Source organism: Teleopsis dalmanni, chromosome 2, assembly GCF_002237135.1.
Source record: "Teleopsis dalmanni isolate 2A chromosome 2, ASM223713v2, whole genome shotgun sequence".
Classification (NCBI taxonomy): Eukaryota; Metazoa; Arthropoda; class Insecta; order Diptera; family Diopsidae; genus Teleopsis; species Teleopsis dalmanni.
The window spans coordinates 165,788,003-165,807,789 of NC_051847.1; the positions used below are offsets into that span (position 1 = coordinate 165,788,003).

General features: G+C 27.6%; 1 protein-coding gene across 1 annotated transcript in view; it reads left to right on the forward strand.

The window, feature by feature from the left end:
- The window catches only part of LOC119685232 (homeotic protein proboscipedia), a 72,079-nt gene that overhangs the window by 11,158 nt on the left and 41,134 nt on the right, over positions 1-19,787 (forward strand). The window contains exon 2 of the mRNA XM_038099467.1: positions 18,125-18,139. Coding sequence (XP_037955395.1) covers positions 18,125-18,139 — 15 coding nt within the window. The remainder of the gene's footprint in view (positions 1-18,124; positions 18,140-19,787) is intronic.

Below are 19,787 nucleotides of genomic sequence, written 5' to 3' on the forward strand. Positions count from 1 at the left end.
CATTTATTTATAATTTACGATTACATCTTATCTTGTGCTTATATTGCTATAATGCGATTTGATACGATTTTAAAGATACAGCTTTGTATCAGTTAAACGTAAATAATGCAGTTAAAAATGACTTTATGGATATATATTTATTTTATTTGACCAATCTTAATAGTAGTACCTATATAAAGCAAAGGTTGATTTATGAACATTTTGAGCAAATAGACAGGCAAATAGGCAGTGCGCTCATACATTCTCAGCAGCCAAGTCAATAGCTAGATAGCTTCTTGCCTACAAATGTATCCGACTTGATATATAGAAGTAAATCAAAAGTATATAGGTGGAATATAGAACGGCATAGAGCCTGGCATAGGCTGACCTGTTGTATCTACTGAAGTACTATCGGCGCTCTAAAAAAAGATACCAGAGCAACTGTTGTGTTTATGTTCAGGCTTGTCTAGAACCATTGGGCTTCCCATTCTTTAGCACACTTAACGATATTTCCTACATTAGTATTGATCAAATAGTTGCTCTTAACAATGCATTTGGATCTAATATGATTATTCTTCTACCCACTATTATGAGGAATGTGGAATCAAAATACCTTTTTTAACTACTTGAGGGGGATTCGTTTCTCCTACCATTTTAACTACCTACGTTTACAAATTTAATTAATAAAATTAAGATTAATTTTACCTTCATTTTTTTAATTCATTTTACAAGAATTTAAACGTTATTTGGCAAATAAATAAAAAACATTATGTATAACAAAGTGCAGTATTTAAATGTGACTCATCTACTCTACCATTGACCAGAACTTGTCTTTTGCCCACTTTAGGATCGATCATCTACAAATATCTGTTCGATATTACTCATGTGAGAATTAAAGACACTGTTCAGTACTTACCCATTGGCTATTACACAGTTTAGGACCTCTAACCTGCAGGTGTCTATTCGATATTACTAATATGGGTATTAATTATGTTGTCAATTTTATTAAAATTATAAAAAAGTTTTGCGGTCTGTTATAGTGGCACCTTGGAAGAGTTTAAGTGGTAAAAGTTAATTGTGGTATCATAATTGGCTTACGTAAAGGACCTTGGTGAATGACTTCCAATAATGAAACCGGTTGCCTCTGGTAAAGTCTATTTCATTTGATTAAAATGACTAATTTGTTTTACGTTATGCTTTACATTCTGATATTTCAACTATGGTCCTTTGGAACTGCTACCATGCTTCCAAAAAACTGTGGTATCACTATGGGTTCACATAAAAGACCTTAGTGAATGATTTTTATTTGGAGACTGATTACCTTAGGTATGGTCTATTTCATTAAGAAAGACCACAACATATATTTCATATTAAGAAAAAGCTGAAACGAGTTTACAATGTATTTTGTTATTACATTATTGTCTTTTTATGTATGAGTCACCTTATTTTTGTATAACATATATTAATTCTGATCTAAAACTATCCAAACTATTCAGCGAATTTGAATATTCGAGCTTTTGGTTATAACATGAATAATGAACTATTCGAATATCTAGAACTATTCTAATTATTCGAATATTCGAACTATTTCTTAAATTTGAATTGAACAGGATCTAATAATCTAATAAATCTAATAAATATCTCAGGATTCTCTGAGCAAATATATATATTTATATTTTTATATTTTTTGTTTTTATATAAAGTAATAAAATGATAACTAGTTAAAACCGGTTTGGTTTCTACATGTGATCTTAAAAATATTATAAAGATTTAAAATAATATTATGATAAATATATTGTGTATATATAGATATATATTGCATTACTATTTTGGCAGATTAGTGGAATAAGTCTAGAATTTATTTATACTTTTTAAAATTTTAAACAAAACTTGTTTTTAATGAAATTTTAATATCTCTATTGAAATGTTTATTATTAACTATTAGAACGAAAAGTTTTAGTATGGTATATATACTAAATTCAAAAAAGTTTTAGTATCAAATTCATAATATTAGTTATTTGTGATAATATTTCACAGTTATTTTAAACCATTTGCTTCATAAATCACCTGTTACTTTGACATAATAATTGAAGTATAGTAAAAATCATAAGGACATAATCGTTCTATACACTGAAGACCAATTCACTTATGTCAAATTAAATAAAAACCGTTTGGAAATCAATCAGAAACATTTTAACAAGGTCTTGACTTCTGCTCTTGCAGCTTTAAATGCCATTTAATTTTTGTAAGGTAGTCCGAGTTCGCTTTAGTTTGACATTTTTATGGATGACAAATTCATGTTCAATACAAAAATAATTCTCAACGGAACAGAACATATACGGTATACGATTAAGGGTGATGATTTCCAAAATTCCCTGCTTACAGTAAAAATCCATACGAACTTCATATAAAAAATTTAAATCAAGTCAACAGAATGGTCGACGTCTGATGTATGACGCTTATCTGACAGCTAAGTATCTACACCAAATTCATAAAAACCTATGTATTAGCATATTTAAATGAAGATGCACTAAACACAGGCGTATACCGTATCCTTAACATGTGCGATTTCAAATACCTTACTTCCTACGCAACGTATGTGTCGTCAATTTTGTATAAATTTTGTGTTAAAAATTAAGCAGAAAAAGTGTACATCGTGGAGCTCTGAAAAAAGGTCAAATTCAAAATGATTGATGATTTCGAGCCAACTTTTTCTGAAGACAATGCAACATTGACAGACTTTAAGTATCACTGAACAATATTTAAGTTTATGTTTCAGTTCGCAAATATTTATGTTTTCTATTTTTTTTAAATATATTTGTTTTTTTATTTTACAAATAAAAATTTAAATATATATGTATATTGAATTGGGTGCTCAATATAAGTTTTTATTTAAGAATATTTTATAATAATAAAAAATAATTTTTATAAATAAGTTAGAAAATAATAATAATAATTTTTGTTTTATAACAAAACTTAATACTTAGTTTTTAAATATATACAAAAATTTATCATAGTTTGCGGAACCTCCAAAGTTTTAATACTGTTTGCTAATGTGATTTTTCAGGAATATTCTTAAACTTCTTTCTTCACATAAAGACCAATACAATTATATTGAAAACTTACACTTACCTCAGATCGATATAATGTACGCGCGCTGTATATATTATTAACCTAATTTATACCCTTTGTCGATTTGATCTACTTGGACTCATGAACAGTTTGTATATAAGTTTTCATTTGTTTAGCATCAAACCCAAAAGAGCAGTCTGTTTAAGTTGAGAAAGATAACTGATAAAGTGATTCATCTGAATATGCTACTCGAAAATATATTTATAAAGTTTATATGGCCTCCGGCGTCTCTTTAGTCATGTAACACACAACTTGGTCAACCGATTACGTCCTATATTCGGAATAGTGTAAAAAAAATGTTAATTTAAGAAATTTTTGGGAAGGACCTTCATCTCTGAGGTTTCATTTTTATTGATTTAATATGAGCTCAAAAATCAATATGGTTTCTACACCTTTTGATCGTTAACTATTGAATGACTTCAAATAAATAATTATTACTTCGATATCTTTGCTGAACATAAATTTATTAAATAATTGCTGGCTTAAAATTCCTGATTCTGATCCCTTAAGAATTATTTTTCATACTATATGAATAAAATCACAAATGAGATAGGAAAAATAAATCATTTGTGCCAATGCTAAACCAATCTGGTCATTCATAACACTTTACAGAACTAGAAAACTAATAAACTTGAATAGAATCTGTATAAAAATCTGTATAATATTTTATTCCTTGCAAGTTATTGCTTAATAGACAGACACAGATATTTGCAATTTTAACTAACCACCATTGCAGAAAAAAAGAATAGAGAGATAATTATCAGGCTCTTTTTTTGTACTATACAGATGCCTAGTTCTGGCAAAGCTGTAGGGTTGTAATTCTTGAAAATCTATGTATTGAGGACTCTGAGGCATCATCAGAACCTCACAAAATTAAATTAAGAATATTACATATTTAGTCATAACACCCGTTACCGACAGACTGTCATGTATGTGAAATATGTTCTATATTACAGGTATATGTTCTATTTTTGCTTTGGTTCATAAAATGGTTTCATCAAATTAGATACAATATTCTTATTCATCATTACAAAGAACAATCTTCTAACTTTCAGATATACTTTCAGTCACTGAATACTTATTGAAAACTTAGGAGATCACGTATATGTTGTTTAGTTTCATAAAGTCTTATTATAATAATAATAACAGATAGTTGTAATAGAAGTAGTAACAATAGAGAGTGCACAGAACTTATAATAAGAATAGATAAGAAGCAATCATAGTAAAAGATTCTAGAGTTAGTATAGCATAAACCAAACACAGATTTATACAGTCTTATTAACTGTATCGACTAAGGTATGAAAACGCGTGGCCTCAACTGGTAGAAACTAAAAGGCCTGAACTACAGTTAAAGGTAAATGAAAAAGATTATGAAAATGTCTCAAATCCGTCCAGGGTTGTAGCAATAATTAGAAGCGGTACTAAATCATTATAATATTAAAATAAATACATAACTATTTTGAAAGTACACCGTCTGCTGAAGGATATACATATATATATATATATGTTTATATATAATAAATAAGGTTGTCAAGAGTTTCAAGCTTCTTGAATATACGCACTAAAATAGAAATATTTTAAAATTAGAATAACTATGAAATTTGGTGAAAAATAATATATTTGAGTATTGTTATATTATTTAAAAATTTTTAATTATAAATATTTATATATTATTATTATTATTATAATTATTATTAATATTTTATTAATATTTCATTTGAAATTCACAATTTCTATATCATTTTGTATCTTTTTTTGTACTAAGCAAATCTTATGAAAAAAGTTTGAATTTATGCTTTAACAAATCTGCGTTTTATAACTTTATCAATTATCTCGCTATTGAAATATAAAACCTCCAAATAACATGCTAACTTTCAACAAGAAACAATTTTAAAATTTATATTACAAGCCATTTTGGCTATAATTTATGGTTACCACTCACGTGCCAACCACGCGATCCACCCTAGGTTCATTATTTCCGTGTTCCGTACGCGCACTCTTTTTATGATACATGACTGTGCAGAAGTTATGGCATCCTCAAGTCGTTCAAGTATCTGCATGTACGCATCTTTAATGCAAATACAAGCCACCTTCCAGAAAGCGATTTATGTTTAAATCAAAATATCTGAAAATGCATTTAAAGGAATCGGATTTCATAGTGCGGTTTTTTGCTCGACTGACAAATACCCACAGTACCAAGGAGCAACACACAAAGAACTTTTTGGAAAGACGAATTTTTATCTGTGGTAAGTTTTGTCGCATTTTTGCATACACACACATATTCGAATGCCTTTTCACAAATACACGTATCTCTTTCTTTATTCAAATCTGATGACAAACAGAAAATAATCCGTTACAGTGCAGAAAGCGAGAGGATAAGGATTGTTTTATTTCCTACCAAAATATTTACAGATACACAAATACAATAAATAAATACAACACATGTTAGAGTTGTTGACTTTTCATGCTCTTTTAAACACCTATAAAAGTTTTAAAGATTTAAATACGTTTCATCCCCTCTCACTTATCACAGTTGACATTATTTCGAAAATGAAATTAATCATTTCAAATGATTTAAGCGGCGTTATATTCATCGGTGATGAAATGACATATGAAATGGTTTTTTAGTTATTCATGGAGAAACAAATTTTTATTTATTATATATTATATGCATTTAACAGAATTTAATCTGACTGCAATAAATCGATTTAAATATTAAAAAATGTTTAAAAAATTTAAATAAAATATATTGAAATAATCTAAAAGGCATTAATAGTAGTAATCATAGGGGGTTAAGCAAATCAATTTGCTTATAATAAAATAATCAGTAATTATTATCAGAACGCATGGCATTATTTATTAGATAATATCACTCTCAGAATGGGAGAAACAATAATTTTAAAATACACAATTTAAAGTTCAATATATGGACTGGACTGTCTGGGAGCGTAATCAATATTAAATCATTTTAATTTTTTTTGTTGTTATTGCATGATTTGAACAGTATATAATATTAAGCAGGGAAATAAATACAAACTTATGTATATCAAGCAATTCTTTCATATTTTAGGTCAGTAATAATGTAAAGCAAATATTTCTAATTTTTCTTCATCAAACCCCTTTATGATTATGTAAAGTGTCTTCTATAATTGACAATTTTGTACCATCGTCTATAGTTTTTTTAAGACAATAATCTAGCATCCTATATTTTTAGAATTCTTCATAAAAAATATCCATAACATTTTTCTGCATATCTTATAAAACTATTTTACAATCACTACGTTTGATACAAATAGCTTAAGGATCTTTATTTTTTCAGAATTATATATTGATTATGCCAGATCAGACACATCAAAGCGAAGAAGTGAATTTCAAATCAATTTCAATAATCAGTTTGTGAATTTTTTATAACGAAACTATTAGTAATATTATTTTAATACTTTTAACTTGCATGAACGCAATTTTTCTTGTAGTTCTATTAAGCTAATATTAATTATTGATTAATTAGTGAATAAATTTCACTTAACTCTAGTGGTCTTCTCAAAACTTGGTGAGTTGGTGTCTATAGAGTTTACTGTGCCCTATGTTCACTTTGTGGCAGAAATTTAAAATTAATACATTTGGATAAAGATTTTTTTCGACTTAACCCTATAACTCTTATCATTATTGAAAAGAGGTTAATATAGTGGAACATCTATCTTGTAACTTTTCTACTTTGTGGAGGAAGTTGTTAAAGTTTCTTATAGGTTTATGTAGCTTAAACTGCAGACTATTTGGCACATCGCCTGCGTAAAATACGTCTTTAGATTTAAAGTCTTTTACAACAATATTTTGCGTTATTAAAAAAGGATGATACAATGAAATATGTCTTTTGATCTCTTCTATTCTACCCTAATCATGTAGGAAGCACACTCCTCTCTTTCAAAAACGCATTGTGCTTCAAAAAGTACTAAACATTTAAAAATAATCATATAATCAACATATAATGTATAATTTATATGAATATATAATCATATAATATTATATTCTTATTATATTATATTATTATAATAGATTATATTATTATTATATAATATTACATAATACATAACATAATGAGTCATTCAGATTATTCTCTAAAAGTGGTTTTAATTAGTTAAATACTACCAATTACTGTTGTAAAATATCATCAACCCATTGTATATCTTTGAAATTATAACTATCACAAATTTTTGACAGAATTAGATTTTGACAGATTAGAAAAATGTACACGGTCACAATAATTGTCATCGTACAATTGTTAGAAAATATATATCACACTTAGAACTTTTTATATATATCACACTCTTTACCATTCTTTTTAATTTAGCTTAAAATATCTGCTAATAGTAATAGTACAAGTAGTGATTAAATTTTTCATGGACCAATTATTACTATTAATTAATATTTAATATGAGCCAAAGAAGATTTCATTAGTTTTCGTGCATATGATTTTTTTATACAGCACAAATATGCCACTTAAAAGCATTAAAGTAAAATTACAAACAATTTTGCTATAAAAACATTAGCTATTTTCGTCTTATTCTTTTTTTTCATTATTTTATTGTTTTTGTTACTTTTTTTTTGTTAATTTTTATTTTGATTTCATTAGTTTAGTTAATTTTTAAGCAATAAATTAATTAATATTTTCAATTTTATTTGTCAGAGTGTAAGTTAGTGTATTAAAAGGGTGTCCCTCACAGCACTTGACTAAATAAAAAACAAAAAAAATAATATAATACTATTTATATATATTAGAGTATTTGATCCACTACATACCTCTACATTCGTCCATAAATTAAATTACGCAATCCACTTGATATGGGCTTACGATCTGATAGTAAGTTAACAATCCCGTCAGGTTTTATGAATATACATTGGTTATAGTTCCTTAATACGATAGTGTAGATTTTTCTGAATCTGAATTTTTTTGTGATTCAATGGTTACTAACTAACTTTACAGTATGGTACAAATTTGAAGAATATTCCTTTGTCCAAGAAACACACAAATCGCCTAAGAAATCTCCTTGTAACCATTTCCATTATTTCAACTTTCAGCTTGCAAATTTATAATATCTTTAATCATTATCGAAATTTTTCTTTGACATTATAAAATCGGTTTCTGAAGATAATGTGATATTTAACAATTAAAAATAAAATAACATAATTAATTAATTCAATTATTTATTTTACAAATGGTTCATGATTTTGGTCTAATATAATGTAACAAAACTCCAGAAAAATGTGCGAACATAAAAGTCAAGTACGGCTTTGGGTCAGTTGCTTAAAGTGCTCTGACTCTGAGCTTTAAATTGGGCAGGGCACGAGTTCAATCCCTGGTACTTACAGTCTCAAAAAATTATTTATGATTAATTACATATAAGAAATAATTCCGGAACCACTGATGATAAGTATTTGGCATTACTTAAAACAGTTGTATGGTCAGTCAAAAATTCAATTCATTAAAATAATATAAAATGAATTTTTGTTGTTGTAGTTCACTATTGCTTGAGAAAGCAATTTATGTCATATAAATTGCAGTAACTATGATTTCATTTATTATGCAAATTGAAAGCTTATCAGTACAGTGTTAAAAAAATTTAAATAATTAAAAAAAAAAACCCCAACAAAACTAAATTAAGTTTAGGATAAAAATACAAAAACTAAAAAAATTGTCTGAATATAAAAAACATGCTGATTTACACACATAAATATCGTTGTACGTAATTATACAAATTATTAATAAACCAATAAATTCTGTTGGTTTAACTAAAGTCACAATTACAATAGTTTATGAATTACATGTATTAAATAGTTTAATCGACTCATTTCTATTCAATGCGACACAGCACTCACAGCACTCATAGCACTAATTAAGCAAAGCTCACATGCGTTCCCACTCGCATAAGTGCGCAAAATAATTACATCGACCGGAGTTGTAGTTAACAATTGTATGCGTTCGGCTATTATTCATCTGACAGATACAATGGGCGCGATAAACGGCTAACAGGCCTTTATTACATTATTATTGTGTAAATACATGCAATTTGATGTATGGACGGATTTCAATAAACGTGGAATTAATATATTTAATGAACAGAATGAGTACGTGTGTAGGCGGCCTTAGACACTTCGATACGAAATCTGGCCAATTACGCTGAGCGCTCGTGTTGCCCTTCAAATGTGGCCGATGGAGTAAATCTCCCATTTTTCGAAATAATAAAATCTAAATAAAAACAATCTGACTAAAAATAAATATGGATTTAAATGATTTTTAAATATTTTTGCAATTGAAGCGTATCGAGATCGACGATTTCGTTAAACGGCATGAAATTGTCAGCGTGTCTCTGCCATAAATGAAGCATTAAAATTTTATAATAAATGAAGTAAATATCAAAAAAACCCATAAAAAGTATCTAATATATAGTCATTTAGATATTTTGCATTTAACGAAATATATATATTATTGAATATACCATATTTAATTTAGTAAGCGATTTTATTTTAGTTATTAATTTTTATGTCCTTGCGCCATATTGTTTCAATTTTTATGTGCCTGAAATACAAAATTTTTATTGGAATTTCTCAACTCTCAACTCTAAACGATATGCAAATGAAATGCCAAATTCATTATTTGCATTTATTTTTATAAATATTGCACTTTTGTTGTTTTGTTGCTAAAGCGTTTTGCTTTTAATATTTTTAAATTATATGCCAAATACTTAGCTGAGCTTCGACGCTTCGACGCTTATCCGCAGTTGCTAACCGCTCCCAGCCCGGCAAATGCCAGTCGAACTTTTTTCCTTTTCGGCGTTATTGCAAATTTGCATTGAAAAATAATTTGTCAAAGCATTAAAGGCAATAAAAAGCGGTTGGAGAGGCAGATGTGCGGGAGAACTGAACTGCAGATACAGTACTTCCCAGTTGTAAGTAATGAAAATGCCGCCATTGACATGGCATTTTTTTGCCGGTTAAATTTAATTTTTGCCATCATCGCTGCGTTTCTTTGCGTATAGCAGCTACAACTGCTGCGGTTAATGTCTTTCGAATGCAAATTCAATTTTATCGCACTTTTGTTTTTAATAAGTTTTTAAAGTGATAATATATATCTACATTTATATATATATATATATATATATTGTATTGTATATATATTTAAATATTTTCAAATTTATTTCTTAAGAAAGTTAAAACGTCTTGATTTTAGGTGCAGGTATACAGAATTGTAATACTAAGGTATATGCATTGTACTTCTATTAAAAGAAACAGTAGTCAGTTCCTACACTTAGAAAAATATGCTCTAACCACATACAAGTTAAATTGACCTGATCATATTGTTAGAAAAAATTTAGCTAATGTGGTAAAGAAGACATGAAATCCAACAAGTGGTTAAACCAACATGATAGGTCAGCATGATGGTGATAATATATATCTACATTTCTATATATGTGTATATATATTGTATGTATATCTGGATATTTTCCAATTTATTTTTTGAAGTTGAAACCTATAAATAAATTAATAAATAAATTATTATTTTTAATATTAATTAATATAAATAAATTTCATGTTTTCAAGTCCAGGTTAACAGAATTGTAATACTAAGGTATATGCATTGTACTTCTAATAAAAGAAAGCAGTCAGTTTCTACGTATGGTTGAACCAACATGATGGGTCGAGTAAAAATATTTTGACCTAAGATTTAGTTAAAATCTTGTCAAATCAACAAACTGTTTTTCTGAGTGTGGATTTTAAAATGACTGTAAAATGGTTTTTTATTTTTAGTTATTATTATTTTTTAGATTAAAAAATAATCTAGAATTTCAATAAACTGCACTTGATGTATTTAAAAAGATTTCTTACTCACATTAAACATATAGATATTACTTTATTTTCTTCCTCTTCTTAGATCTTCTTTCTCTTACTCACATAGATCGTTTGTGTGCACGTCTGTAATCAATTTTGTAACAATCTGTAACAATCAATTTTGTATTAATTAGATCAACAGACTTAATATCAATTTTGACAGTTCTCTTAACTTAAATTGACAATTAATAGCAAGCATTTTGATATGATTCAGCGGATCATTTTGAATTCACAAATTTGATTGCCAGTCTTATCAATAACTAAAACCTTAAAAAATGATTTACAGTGAAATCATGAGTAATATCTCTATTACTCTAATGAGTAATATCCTTCTACTCAAAAAGTACTCGGATTGTGTAAATAAAACACACAAATTTAAATTTTATTTCAAATTTATTTTATCTCTTTCAAAATATGCTCCTTCTGAAGCGATACACATATGCCAACGCTTAACCCAATCTTCCACACACTTTTCGTAGGCCCGTGAAGGTATGGCTTTTAGTTCCTTCAGCGAAATCTCTTTTACCGATTCAATCGACTCAAAACGCTTACCACGAAGGAGCAATTTGAGTTTCGGGAACAGAAAAAAGTCGCAATGATTCAGATCTGGCGGATATGGTGCTTGAGCGATGATAGTGGTGCCGTGTTTGGTCAAAAAATCGCGTACAACAAGAATATTCCATAGTAAAAATCGCTAAATGCACTTGAGGTAATCTCACATTAACAGCTGCTGTGAACAAACTAATTGACAGAAGGCGCTCAAATTTGTACCATATGTCAAGAAAGGGTGTACCAACAAAACAAAAAAATTTTTGAAAAAGGTCTATTACTTAAGTAGTAGTTAACAAACAACAAAATCCGAATACTTTTTGAGCAGATGGTATATATATTAAATATATATAAATATATATTTTATATTTAAAGTTACTCTATATATACGTAAAGTGTTTAATTCTTTCACGGCCCAATAATTGGAATTAACTAATATTATTTAATAAGGGCCTACTAAAATTCAGTAGATTTCGTGCATGTACTTTTTATACACAGCACAAATATACTGCTTTAAAGCATTAAAATATTGTTACGAACAATTTTGCTATAAAAATATTCAGTTGCTATTTATTTAATTTGATTTGGCTTTAGGTCGTTAGTTTAATATATCTGATCAGAAATATCAAAACATAACTGTGAACGATATAAGATATGGAGTAAATAAGAATAGAAACGTGGCTTTTGTAACTAGTTCTTGTGCATTTCAATCAGAACGATTATTTTCTATCTTAATTTGTCACAATATAAAATAGCGTTAGCACTATGATTTTCGTCATAAAAAGACTGTTTTTGCAGCAACAAAATACACGTCACAATGGAAGGCAATGGCTTTTCCTTTGTAACCGTCCAAAACAACCATGCCACGAACACGGTTGCCACTTGAAAATTTTTTTCTGTACCAAAATTGGTTTAAAAAGGTACCATTTTTGTAAAAAAGGTCCAAAATTTTTTTGGACCTTTTTGTTTTCTCGTTCTGTGTTTTTAATAGTGTTATAAATGAACAAAATATAAAATAGTGCAAAGTTGCATTTATAAAAAAAATTAATTGGAAATATCCACAATAAAGTTGGGTCGTCAAAAATGTACCATTTTGTGAACATGAGTACCAAACGAAAAAAAAAAAAAAAGTACCAATTTTGTTACTAAAGTACCATAAGTGGCAACCGTGGCCACGAATCAAATTCTAAGTGAAGCCATTGATAGTGATGATCATAGATCATTTTAGTCAAATAAGTTAAGATTAATGCTAAAGTCTACATCGAAAATACTATGGAAGATGTTCTGAAACTATGTGTGTGAGCAAGCAAATTCAAATATTTCTATGAGGGACACGGTGAATATTTCAATAAAATTTTGTCAGAAAACAATAGGTGGTAGATAATACTTTAAGTTTTATTTTATTTCCACAGTTTCTATACAATGGTCTCCTTCGTCACTAATTGTAAATTTGCTTGATTTCTTCACATTGGACCTTTTGTATGCGAAGGTCAGAACTAAAAATACTAAGTATTGACATATTCAGTATACTTCGTGAAAAGGTAACGATTTTGCAAATACAACTTTCAACACCATGCGACTCATTACCTCCTTTGGGAGCACATTTGGAACCGTACTAAATGCAGCCCTATCGAAAGGAATGAATACAAATATTTATAAAAAAAAAATATATTGATTTTAATGAAGTTACTATTCAATCAGGCTTCTGGTGTACCTTAGTAATCTCCAATGTTATGCCAACACTATTTATTTAGAAGATTTTCGAACAACAATTTTAATTTTATTGAAGTTTGACTGGCCATACAACACTGTTTCAAGTGTTGCCAAGTATTCATCATCAGTGGTCCTAGGGAATAATTGAATTTAAATTAGTTCATATATAATACATATATATATACTTTTGTCTATACTATATGTGGTATTAAGTTGGCAGTACTAGTAAGGAGAAAAAATGTGCCTTATAAAACACATAATTTCTAAAAGGATGTATTGTAAATTTTAACACAATTCTAATTAAAGGAATTAGTGCACTCAAAAAAATATGGTCTTACTACATAAAAGGTAAATAAACCTGATCAATTTTGTTAGAAAAATTATAACTCATGTGGCAAAAAATTATTAAAAACCAATATGTGGTATGGTTAAGCCAAGATGATATTATTATAATTATAAACGAAGGGATCCTGCACTGCGACATAAAAATTCTATTGTGCTTCTTAGTCGGATTAGAATGTTTCTCCAAATTCGATTGCTTTAATGAAAAACAGTATAGAGCCTACCTTTCCTAGTCTTGAATCTTTATTATCCATGAAATACCCTCCTAGGTGTTTCTTTCGCTTGTATATCAGTGCCTGGCACTCCCCAAGCACATGGTATGCAGTTTCTCTCTCTTCTCTAGAGTATCTGCAGTCTGAGTTGGATTGAATTCCTTACTTCAATAGATGATAATTCAATCTCATTCAAATTCAAATATATTTTGATTGTGCTATGCAATCTTTCAAGCGTTTTAGGTTGTAAGTCACTAAACGGATTTTAGATTGTGATAGTCTTGTGTCGATTAAGATGATGATAGGTCGAGTAAGAATATTTTAACCTAAGTATATATTATTGAACTAAAAAAACGTTGCCATTTTTGCAAGCGTTTCTTTTACTCCTAGCAAAAATAATTAATCAACATAAATCTGTAATTTGTTCAATAATAATTTTAATAGCTATTATTAATTTTGTTTAAATAAGAACTCAGCCAATGTAATTGAAAATTATTTGAATAACTTAAAAAACTTCGAATAATGCACATACACTGGAAAACCATAAAACGTTCGTTCCCAATTCAATATATTTTCTTTCAAATGGCCATGGTCAGAAAATGACTTTGTAAGAGGAAAATGAAACAAAACAAAAAAAAACATGAGCCTTAGCGCCACTCTCCACTTTATTCTACACAAGTTTTCTATTAGCGTAGCTGAGCGCAAGACAGCAGAGCATGCAACAACGGGCAACGAACAACAACAACAACAACAATAGCAACGAACATTTAATAATGCTTCAGGGGCACAACGCAAACTACAAACTACAATTTGTGTCTGTGCCAGAGTGGGTGGGAAAACTGTCAGAATGAATGAGTGGTGTGTCCACACCTACTGTCAGTCAAAGTAACGACAACCATGGCAGGATTGCAAAATGCTGGTATAATAACAAACGCTCAGATGGAAATGATATTTATTACAAGAAAAGGTGTACGGGAACACATCCGAAAGTCCACACAAGTACACTTACCTACGTGCACATTGCAAGCATGAAAGTTTCAAAATAATTTATTTTGATGTAACACGTTTTGAAAATTTTACACCAACAAATGCAAAATAATATATACTTTTATTTTATTTTATTTATATTTTCTTGGTAAAAAGTGAAGAGCACAGATTTGTTTTAATTTGAATATTCGGGTTAACAAACTGATTTAAATTCGTTGTAATTTTAAGAAATTAAATAAAATACTCAATTTTTATAATGTCTAATATTATTAGATTTTTTATAGGCGTCTCTAATGTTAAATTCTCTGATATATTCTAAGTTCGAAAAGATTTTTTGCAATTTTCATAAAAATTTTAATCAGAAAATGCATTTTCCAGAAAAATATGCGAATAAAAAGTCAAGTACGGCTTTGGATCAGTTGGTTAAGGTGCGCTGATTCTGAGCTTCACATTTGGCAGGACCCGAGTTCGATTCCTAGTACTTGCAGTCTCAAAAGTATTTATTTACGAATAATTAAATTCAAGAATTATTTCCAAGACCACTGATGATGGGTATTTTGCAATACTCGAAACATCTGTATGGTCAGCCAAAAATTCAATTAATTAAAAATAATATAAAAAATAAAATTTTTGTTGTTGTAGTTCACTACTGTTCGAAAAAAACTTATTTACTAATAACTAACAACCATTTTATAATAATTTTCAAATGAAATATATAGTTTAGATACAGTTTAGATACAGTTCATAAGAAATTTAATAAATTTATACGAAATTATTATTAAGCTCGAATATAATTTTTGCAAATAATACTTTTTTAAATTAGTATTTATTAATTTATATTAATATTATATATTATATTATTATTAAGCTCGAATATAATTTTTGCAAATAATACTTTTTTAAATTAGTATTTATTAATTTATATTAATATTATATATATAGAATAAATACATCAAAAATTTCGTTGTTTATATTTATATTTTGCAATCTAATAATTTTTTAAAATGAAATCCAACAATGGTTATTTAATTAAATTTTTAATTAAAATATTTTTTATTAAATATTGCATTTTAAAAAATTGTTCTCAAGTTAATTTGTTATAATTTTATTTGTTGCTTGGAATTCTAAATAAAAAAAGTTTATTTTGTTACTGACTAATTGGTCAATAGAAAAATAATAAATTCTTTACAATATTTTTATTTGTTATTAAAAGATTTTATTTTAACCGAAATATCGACTATAATTTATAGTCATCATCATCATCAGTGTACTACCCTGATCAGAGTAGATTAAAGTTAAAATATCGGTAAAAATAAAATCTCTTAAAAACAAGTAAAATTTTCTTAAAAAGTTTATTATTTTCCTATTGACTTATTAGACCGTAAAAAAACCAAATTATTATAAAAAATTTTTTGGTCATTAAAACAATAAGTTATTAAATTAAGAAAATTTTCTAAGGTTTTTATAATATAATTTTATTTATTTCTTAATATACTCAACTAAAAAGTATTGCTCAATAAATTTCATTATAAATACTTTTTTTAATATAAAGTAAACTTTTTCAAATAAAAGATATAATATTGTGCAAGACTTAAACGCATTATGGACTATATGGACTATTTGGACACTCACTCAAAACCACGTTGATTTTTCTTTACTCTTCAAATTGGATATTTTCAAGTTTATAAGGACTTCTATTCGAAGAAGCGGAATATTTGTCAACAAGACATTATAGACACGAGAGTGTGTAGAAGTCATAAATATATCATAAGAATTAATAATGTCGATTTTACTTGATTCGCTGGTTATAAAAAAATTTATGTAAATTCCAAGAATTTGCTTTCAATTGACCATAAATGTTATTCTCTTACAACTTAAAAGGAATATTTGCTATGTTTAACAGAAACACGAGTGATCGTTATAACGTTACAGAATACGAAAGGAATTCAACATCAAGGAAATCAAATAGCAGTTGAAACACTGAATTTCTCTGGGAGTATCTAATGCCAATATATATCTGTCAGTCAGTAAACATCGACATTGTAATAGTTTTTAAAGATCCACTTGGGACGATATCGTTGAAAAAGAGTAGAATTTTATTATTAAGATTATTTATTAATACACAAGTACTTAGTGGACAATACGAAACTCTATGAATTTATCTACGAATTGGTCCCTCATTCACTTTCCAGATTTTAGGCACCTGTTTGCAGTTTGTAATTCAGTAGCAATCTTAAAAAGATTTTAAGTAGCAATGACAATACATAATTATTTAAATGTTCTCTTCAAATCTAATTTATAAAACAAATCAAATATTTTAATAAAATATTTTGTAATAATCGTAAAGGACTGGTTTCAACTCTCATCAGTGTTGTGTCAAAATATTCATCAATCGAATTCGTTCCTTCAAAATTAATATTAATATAATGTGGTATTTACGATTATAATAGATATTCTTAAGTAACTAGGCCCAATAATTTAAAGTTTTTTATATTTATAACTATTTTAATGTTAAGTTTTCAGCAACTTCCGAAATTAACTTAAACAATATAAGTTATCTACTTGAAAAATTAAGATAGTAATTAAAAAAATTTGTAGACGGTTTTTTTGGTCTCAAAATAAGCTATCAAAAATATACTCGTACTTGCAACAGATTATTATTTGCCATGACGTTCAACTTTATTAAGAAGTAAACTTTGGAAGTTGACTTCCTTTCCATATGAAAGAAGTTCGCATATTTTGTTTCTTAAGTACAGGAAAAACTTATTTGACCAGTACGTGCAGTGTCTACAAAATCAAAAAAAAAAAAAATAGTTTAAAACTTTTGGGTTAATAATTTTCCACTTTTGGGTTGGATGTCAAAAAGTTGTTGAGAGTCTACGAAAATCAATTTGTTTGTGCACTTTTCTATATGCAACTTTTTATTGAAAGTGTAAATATCTACACTCATTAGAAGGGATTTATTAGAAATATATAAAAAGAGTACTTTTCAATAGTACTTATATTTAAAATTTTAAGACCAAAATTAAAGCAATTAGGAAATTTAATTATTAAGTAAGCATTTACAGTATAAATATTTAAAATATAAGTCTGTTTCTCAAAGGACTGTGATAAAGTTACACGTTCGCTTTTTGTTTTTGAAATTTTCAAGAAAAATTAATTCTTTTAAAACCACAGTTTTAAAAATGTATTCCAAAATAAGAAATTTTTAAAATTAGAATTCTAAGTTTACGCATTATTATATCTATAAGAAATTTAATCTTTAAACTTAACTTATAAAAACTTTTTAATTTATATATTAATGTACATTTTTTTTTTATTTCCAGGTGACAACTCAATAAGTAAGTTCACAAATTAACTTTTCACATTAATTAATTTTTTTGAATTGGCTATTTACGTACATATATTGCATTCAGAAATTTGACTTAAAATTTTGTTTTGAAATATTATAATAATATATATAGTTTATAATATGATTATAATTTATAATAAATAAAAATTTAAAAAGTAATTAGTTGCAAGCTTCTTAAATATTTCTCTGTAGTGGTCCACTTCAGATTATTGTGAGAAAGCTTGTTTTAATATTAGTCAGCCATTTTCTTTATTTTATTTTATTAATTTTTTCTTAATTTTATAAATGTAAATCCTTATAAAATATTTTCACTTTAAAAGAAAAGAAAAACTGTTTCGATGGTAACCCATTTTATTTACATGTTTTTTAACTCTGATTTATGTGGTCATTAATTTCAAGAAATGCTAATCCGTTAATCCAAAGTTTTTCTCTATAAAAAATGCATAGAAAAAAATATGTTTTCAAGTGTTTTATGCAGATAAGAAACTATATAAAATTGTAAACATTTACCATTTTCATGTTAATGAAATTGAATAAATAAGAAAATAAAAGACAACATCAACATTCAGTACATATATATTTATTGTTTTATTGTTTATATATACCTCATTGGATTTGTGTCTCAAATCACAATTGTTTAGTATAGGTTGACCCAACCTCATCTTTGGTAGAATTAAAATAATAAATGTACTTATAACCCATCGCTCACATTGTCAAGCTTTACTGAGATTTCTATATATATTCTGACTTTTTCACTAGTTCTCACACTGTGGCTTTCGATGATATCCACCTACTGCAAAAAATAAAAATAAAAAGTTCAAAGGTCATTCTTATACAAGTGGACTGGTTTTTGACCCGATCAGCTTCGATTTTAATGAAATTTTTTTTTCCATTTTTACATTTTTATAATAAAAATACCTTCGCCTCTAAAAACAATTTTTTAAATTGTGTGTACACAATTTGTAATAAGGCCACGTTCCGATAAAAGAAAATCCAAAATTCTCATTGAGACACCCCGTAGAGATATCGGTCGTTTGGTAGGTTTATTTACAGGTCACAATAAACTAGGGAAAAATGCTAGAAGTTTGGTTCTCCCTTTCAATCAAACCTGTCGCAGCTGTGTAAAAGACGACGTGAGTACCTCTCATCTACTATGTTTTTGCCCAGCTCATGCACGGAGTGACTCAACACTTTAGGAGTCACATTTGTTGCGGATCTTGATTATTTACAAAACCGAACACTAAATAGGATTTTAGGCTTCGTTAAAGGTTCTAGGTGCGTTTTTCCTACATATGCTGCCAATAGGCCTAAGTGGATCCACCAGAGATCGGCGTTATAACCTAACCTAACCTATGTATAGAAATGGTAGTAAAAATTAAAAATTCAAAAATAATACGTATGTATTTGAATTCGAATATAAGAATTTGGACAAAGTTTGTATACCATAGTTGTAGTCAGTAAATACTATACTTATTGGCAGTAACAGTTATTAAATACCTAGAAAATAGTATTATGTACCTAATAATATGAAATCAATTTCATGTAAATTAAATTATTGGAAGGTCATATGAGTTTATTTTTTTTACAATCAGAATCGTTTCACATATAAATACTCCAAATATTTTGAAATTTCATTT